The sequence below is a fragment of the Dryobates pubescens genome, chromosome 2, assembly GCF_014839835.1.
Source record: "Dryobates pubescens isolate bDryPub1 chromosome 2, bDryPub1.pri, whole genome shotgun sequence".
Classification (NCBI taxonomy): domain Eukaryota; kingdom Metazoa; phylum Chordata; class Aves; order Piciformes; family Picidae; genus Dryobates; species Dryobates pubescens.
In genome coordinates this window covers 31,892,238-31,899,349 of record NC_071613.1, presented here as the reverse complement: position 1 = coordinate 31,899,349, position 7,112 = coordinate 31,892,238, and the positions used below count along the sequence as shown (strand labels likewise).

At 44.4% G+C, this 7,112-nt stretch overlaps 1 protein-coding gene across 1 annotated transcript; it reads left to right on the top strand.

The window, feature by feature from the left end:
• On the top strand, window positions 1–1,266 carry HOXD1 (homeobox D1). Its single transcript, XM_054173078.1, has 3 exons — window positions 1–427; window positions 611–876; window positions 1,039–1,266. The coding sequence occupies exons 1-3, from the start codon at window positions 1–3 to the stop codon at window positions 1,264–1,266; spliced, it is 921 nt and encodes a 306-aa protein (XP_054029053.1).
• Window positions 1,267–7,112: the final 5,846 nt, after the last annotated feature.

Genomic DNA, 7,112 nt, shown 5'->3' with positions numbered 1-7,112 from the left:
ATGGACCTGGGGTACTTTTCCCTCGCCCTTCCGCAGGGGCTATGTCGTGGGGCCCGGCTGCCTCCCTACCGGCGGGGGGACAGCGCCTTCCCGGCGCTGGGTACCGCGGCCAGCGCCGCGCCTTTCCCGCCGCCTGCCTGCGCGGAGGCGGTGGGGTACACTGCCGCTCCCGCCGCGGCGTCGGGCTCCGGCTACTGGCCGTCTCGAGGAGCCGGATCACGGGGCTACGCCACGTCCATTTTCCCTCTGCCGCCGCCGGAGTCCGGCAGTCCCTGCCCCTGCTCTGGCGCGAGGGGCACGGAACTAGGACGATTCTGTTCCTGCCCCGGGCCCGCCCCAGCTCCCGGCCCCTCGGCCCCCTCAGCGGCCCCGGCGGCTCCCCGCACCTTCGAGTGGATGCGAGCGAAGCGGAGCCTGCCCGGAAGAAGTGAGTTGGGGAGGTGAGGTATGGGCGGGGGCTGCTCTCATCCTGGGTACCGCTCTCATCCCGATTCCCCTCATCCCAGCTCCCCTCTGCGTCAGTCCTGTCCTGGCCCTGGCCCCGGCCCCGACCCCCGCCCCGCTCCCTTCCCTTGCCCCCGCTGAAGCGCGGTGTTTTTCTGCGTTGCAGGCGGCGCTGCACCGTGCAAGGGAGACCCTCCTGCCTGTCCCGCGCGCACCAGCTTCAGCACCCGGCAGCTGACGGAGCTGGAGAAAGAGTTTCACTTCAGCCGGTACCTGTCGCGGGCCCGCCGCCTGGAGGTGGCCCGCTCGTTGCGGCTCCGCGACGCCCAGGTGAAGGTCTGGTTCCAGAACCGCCGCATGAAGCAGAAGAAGCGGGAGCGGGAGGCGCAGGCCACCCCCGCCACGGAACCCACAAGTGTTCCGGGATGCCCCGTATAAGGCCCGGGCGCCCCCCACGGAGGGATCTGCCGGGGACGTCGGGGCCAGGCTGGAAGCTACAGACAGCAGGGCCCGGGGTGTCCTTTCACGAGGGACCGCGGCGACACAGCTCCGCTGTTTCTCCTGTCGCAATTTATCTCCGGTTTTATTGATGAGGATTTAGAGAAAGGCGCCAGCCCCAAACGCTGCTGTTCGCTTTCGGGGCGTCTGAGGCTGTGGGAGCTGACAGGTGCTGTCGCCAGCGCAGGGCAGAGCAGAAAGCAGCTTTACCAGCTCTCCTGGATCCACGGGGCAGTGGGTGTGCGAGGGGGGATTACCTCAAGCTCCCGATCCCTTCTTCGTTTAGCATTTAAAAAGACAGATCCGCAGCCTCAGCGGAGTTGATGCCTGGATAAAAGAGGGAGAAATGCCGACAAGGTAGAGAAGAGGCAAGCTAGGAAAACTTCCTGTCATGGGAAGGGGCAGGCATGGTCCCCCCTAATAGTGAGTCCAAGATTCCCTTTTGAAAAAAGTACCCTTGTCCTCTGCCTTACTCTTTGTAAAATTAGAAGAAAAAAAAAAAAAAGGCTGGTTATGCTTGCATTTATTGCTCATTTATTCTCATCCATTTTCCTGCTGTGAGGAAAGGTTTTTAAAGAAAAAGTCTTAAGAGAAGCATATCTTCCCATTCCAACTGCAGAGGTGCTGAATTTTTCCTTGCAGAAGCTCTGGGCTATGTGGGACAGGTCAGAGTAGCTGCTGAGTAGTGTCTGAGCAAGGACAAAACAATATAAAGTCTTCCAGTGTCCAGGGCCAGACTCTCAGATCATGCAGCTCTCTCAGGCTTGATTGTATCTTACGGTTAAAGAAATGCGCCACATTAAATCACTTTGCAACAAATCCTACCACCTACAGAACCTCAGGACCTGTTAAGCACAGAAAGATGCTTGGGTTTGATGACAGATCTCTGCTAGCAAAAGATCAAGAAGATTCCTGTTTTTTTTTTACCTGAGGTACCTTTTAAAAAAAGATGACAATAACTGATTGCCTCATACTGGATTTACAGGATGGTGGTTTTATTTGTGGAACAAAATGATTTTGAATAACTCTCTCTGCTCCAAATTTCTGTGGGCTGTTGGACTCTGAGGTGAAGAACAATTTGTAGAATCAGGGAATGTGGTTCTCAGGGGACTTGTAAGCATGAGGTCCTGCCTGGGAGCCTAGACACCAACAAATGGTCTTTTTTGAATTCTTGCTGAGCTAAAGAAGCATAGAGAGAAGATGAAGATGGAGCTCTCAAGTCAGAAAATCCGCAATGCAGAGAATACTTACTCTCCATACTACTTTCCATTTCCCAAAGAGCTTACAGGCCTTCTTGTGAAGACTTCTGTTCTGCTGAGGGACTGGGAAGCCCCTGCCTATGGCAGCTTCAGCAGAGATTGGTGGAAGCCCTGGGAAACAGTGTGCTCCCAAAAGCTGGGTAGAAATGTTGGGATGATGCCACAGCAGCAGGTCCATGGATGAGAAGGAATGGGAGGCCTCCTAAGCAAGCAGATGGACCCCTGCAGTGAGCGCCTAAGGGAGGGGACTTCCCAAGAGAGAAGCATTTGGTTACACATCATATCCTGAGTGTACCTGGAAAGTACAGTAAAGCTGGAGGTTTGCAGTTGTGCATGTACACAGGAACATTTTTGTTCTGATTGTGGTGTTACGGTTCATATCTCACTGGCTTGTTCACTTTGTGGCTTATCACTGGACACTTCTCAGGACCAAAGTACTTACGTGAAACCAGTTGCAACAAAAAAATGTGGTTTGCAGTTTTTTAGTAAATTAATGACACCAACTGTGCATTTATACTTCAGGCTGATCATTCATTAAAAAAGAGCAAACAGTATTCCTGCCACCTGTTTTTGAGAAGATAATATTTAAAGCAAAGGAAAACAAAATCTGGTAAAATTAATGAAAATTTAAGTAAATCAAATCTATTTTGCAAATGGAATATTGAAGGTAAGTCAGAGTCTAACCAACCCTTTTCAGATATTTTTAAGGTACTCTTTAAACAAGTCTCCTGCTAGTATTCCTTCTTCTTTTTTTTTTTAATCAAGCAATAAGCACAGACATGTAGCCAGAATAACTCATCTCTCCAAAAGCATATGGCTCACCCACTAACTTTAGAAAACAGCTGTGTTTATAGTTGCCTCCAAATTTGTCACATGTCTGTGGGGTTGCCAGTTTGCCAGCCTTTTATTTTCCTAATGATTTTGACATTTGTACTAGGCACGTCAAGCCAGAGGAATGTTCTCCACACTGTTGACATGCTCTTGCGCCACCAACATGGAAAGAAAGATTCCCATTGATTTCAGTTGGGCTGGATCAGGCCATTAGAGTACACAGAGTGTTTTACAAGGAATGTTTTCATGCTGTATTTTTTCCTGAATAAATAAATGCATGTGCCGGCCTTGTAGCAGTGCACAGTTTTGTATCCATCAAAATGACACATCCTGAATATACAGAAATTTTCTTGCAAATTAAGATAAAACCTTGCAACTCTTTTATGTCAGTCTGAATCGATCTGCTGGTATGAACACAACTATATTCTAAGAACTGGTATTAAGTATTAAGTGTAATTTCTGCTCACATGACATGGCCATTTTAATAAGAGCTTTTTTTCCCCACAGTTTTAGCTGTATGAGGATTAGATATCTCTCCTTTGCACCATTCATTCAGCAAGGTACCCAAAGGAAGGAGCTAATGCAAGTTGTGTGCCAGTTTCCTGAATAATTAAATAAAAATGCCTGTGATATACATGGATTCACACATGAGTCAAATAAATGATAGATAAGGTCTAAGGTTCACTCATAGAACATTAATCCCAAGACTTGTGTCTCGCATGTTCAAACTGATGCCTCGCAGTTGGAAACAGATTCTAGGTTACCCACATAGAGGAAAGAGCACAAGCTACACTTCTTATTGCAGTCCAAACAAATATTCCAGAGTTGCCTCAGTAGATAGCCACCACCATACCATTTATCACAAATTATTATGAAAATACTATTTCCTGGTTTTATTTTCCCTCAAGCATCATTAGCAAACACAAAAAACCCATTCTATTTCAGTCATATATTAATCTTTGCCTTCTGACTGTTGCTCAAAAAGCCATGGGCTACAAAAGGACATGAACAATTTTTTTTTAATGTATTCCCATCAGAAAACAGAAGCATTGAATCAGAACAAAAGTATTGGTTTGTAAGGATTCCAGTGAGAAAAATGTTGTAAAATTACTGTTTCTAGGCAGTATGAATGTGAGTATAGAGGTTTCATATCCTTTGCATAGGTAAGTGATAACAGTAAGTTACAACTCTGAAAGCCAAGCTTAGGCAAGAACCCAGGCTTGCTTCTGCGTGGGTGTTTGGCTTCCCGTGCAGAACTGAGTGTGTTTTCCCTTGCAAGTACAGCACAGGGATTGCTTTAATGAGAGTCAAACCAATGACTCCAGTTTATGATATAAGCTGCATATACAGGTTTATTTTGAGCATGAAAGAACACAGAAGTTAGCCAGAAAACAAAAATACGCAACTCAATGACCACATTACAATCTCCTTCTAAAAGTGTGCTGTTTCCTCTATTTATTGGTAAAACCTGGAATGGTGGCTTATGCATAAAACAGTAAACCTGATTAGTAGAGAAGAACAGACTGCTACCAGAGGAGAACAGACTACTACTTCTTAAGAAAAACTTTTGCAAGCAAAATTACAAAATGGAAAGACCTCCTTGCAGTTTCAAGCACTTGTCTCTAACAGCTAATAAATCACACTCATGATTTGTCCTGCACCACTATGTTAGCCTAAATTCCAAGGAAATGCTGAGAACATTTGCAAATCCTTGATGACCAAGGAGAAAGAGGTATGGAGAGAAACTCCAAACAAATCATAGTTGTTACAAGTTTAAGAGGTGACTGAAGTTTTGGGGAAATGCATTCTTTGGTTTGGAGATAAATAGCTATATAGAGCTAGATGTCTATGTGACTCATTTGATCTCAACCATCATTGAGAAAAGTCATACGACTTTTCCTAATGTCAGTGATCCTTAGGAGCCTTTGGGCAGGAAAAGATACCCTGTTGAAAGAAAGAAAAATAGGTGAACCAAATGACAAATAATTCTGCTATCAGAACTATGACTGTTATTCACCCCCCTCCCCCACTGTATCTCTAAAATGCCCCCAAAATAATTGTTGGCAATATATAGGAAAAGATAATTCCCAGAGCCAGTGTCGTATTTATTTTAGTTTTCTCCAGAAATCATTTGCTGTCCTTGAGCGCCAGCCAAGTGAACAAAGTAATCCTCAGCTGTGCGACATGGCTTAAGCTTAAGCCTGCATAGAGTGCTAAAATCTCAGACAGAGATAATGTCTTGAGAACTATTTGTAAGCAAGACAAGGCTTCCTTTATACTGAGAAAATTTAGACCACTGGTCCACAAAAGAGCTTTTCAAAAACAATTTTGTTTATCTTGTGGTTTTGTTTCCTCAAAAGTCAATAGGCCTTGGTGATTAGCAGATTGAAAACCACGAGTTTAAGTAAACAAAACAGTATAGGAATAAATACAGTCAGTTCCTTCTCTACCAGCCTATCAGACTTCCCACTACCTAGAAAACAGATCTTTTGTTACAACACTTCATCAGAAAGCATAGTGTTACAAATAATAAGCCACAAGAAATTTAACTTTGTTCTGGAAACCAAGGATTTTTTTTACCAGGAGTCATATCATGCTTTATGAAAATGTTTAACAGATCTGACTCAAGCAGTCTGGCCCATGGCCCTGGCCTTAGACCAAGACCCCTACGCTCACCATCATGGGGAACATACCTAAACTGGCTGCTTGTGCCCTTAAACAGAGAACAAAGACCTTTGCAATGCATCAATCCCTGCTGATGTGAGTGTGCATAAAATTACACCCATGTGTGAATTCAGTGGCTAAGGAGACTTGCTTTTGCTTGGCAGGAAGAATGGTTCCTTTTGCCCATACAGCCTGTGAAAAAACCCTGCTTCACAGTAACATGTTTTTGATGACATTAGTACAACCTGTGCATTAAGGCTTCCCAACCATTACTTTTCATCTTAACGGTTGTGATACACTAAATTTACATTCCCAATGCCCCTTTTATGTTCTTTTAACAAGTAAGCTAGATTAAACACGATGGAGTTTAGAGTGGTATTTGAAAATGGATAAAAATCCCACTAAATTTTTTAATGACTATTCAAATCAGATTTTGTCCAGTTACTGTTCAGATAATGGAAACAGCTCCTAGTCCCATTAATCTCTAGTATCAGATCTGTATGTTAAGCATGGGTATTGGAATGATTATTTTTAAACTCTGCAAATGTATAGGTTTATACATTTTATCCTTTGTGCGGGGTGACATTTTCTTCAACATCTGATTGTATCAAATCCAAGGATAATTACCAAACATTGTTAAAAGCCTATCAATAAAACTGATCCTTCCCTTTAGAGATTCTGTCAAGTAAAATTGGGGTAGGTACATGACACTGATGGGTTATCAAACATGTTTTTGCATGCTCGAGAGACTAGACCCCAAAGCACAGTGCATGCAACAAGGTGGTGTCTTATAATAGGTCGAATTGTGATGAACACTGTGACTTTCATTTTAATGTAACCAAGCAGATAGTTAAATAAAAAAAGGGGGGACTGGACCATTGAACATTCTTAATGTCACGTCTCACCTTAAAAATGGACCAACTGGTGCTTCTGGTTGCTTTTCAAACGTAGTACCAAATCAAATAGACTGGATAATCTAATTTGGGATTTCACAGGTGTGAACTGTTACATCATGAGCCATGCAAGAAAAGGACTGTTACAACATCACAACTCAGGGGCTAATAATAAATAATAAATAAATAAATACCCCCCCACACCATCCTGCCTGCATGTTGTCACTGTCATCTGTGATGCTGTTATATCTGTCACCTGTGATCTAAGGCCTGCAACAGAGCTCTCTCACTCCAGAGACAGATGGTGGTGCTTAGGATAACTGGAAGAGCATGGCTTTGGCTTGTTCTTCTGAAGATTCCTCCTAAATTTAAAATCCATTTTACTTAATAAGAAGGAGATGGCATGCATGGATGTTGTCAGCAGTGGTCACAATCAGACAGGGATACTGAGACCTGCAGTCACTGCCACCCTGCAATGTTTGTTTCCTTAATCCTTCATAGTTTCAGCTTATCCTGAGCCTCA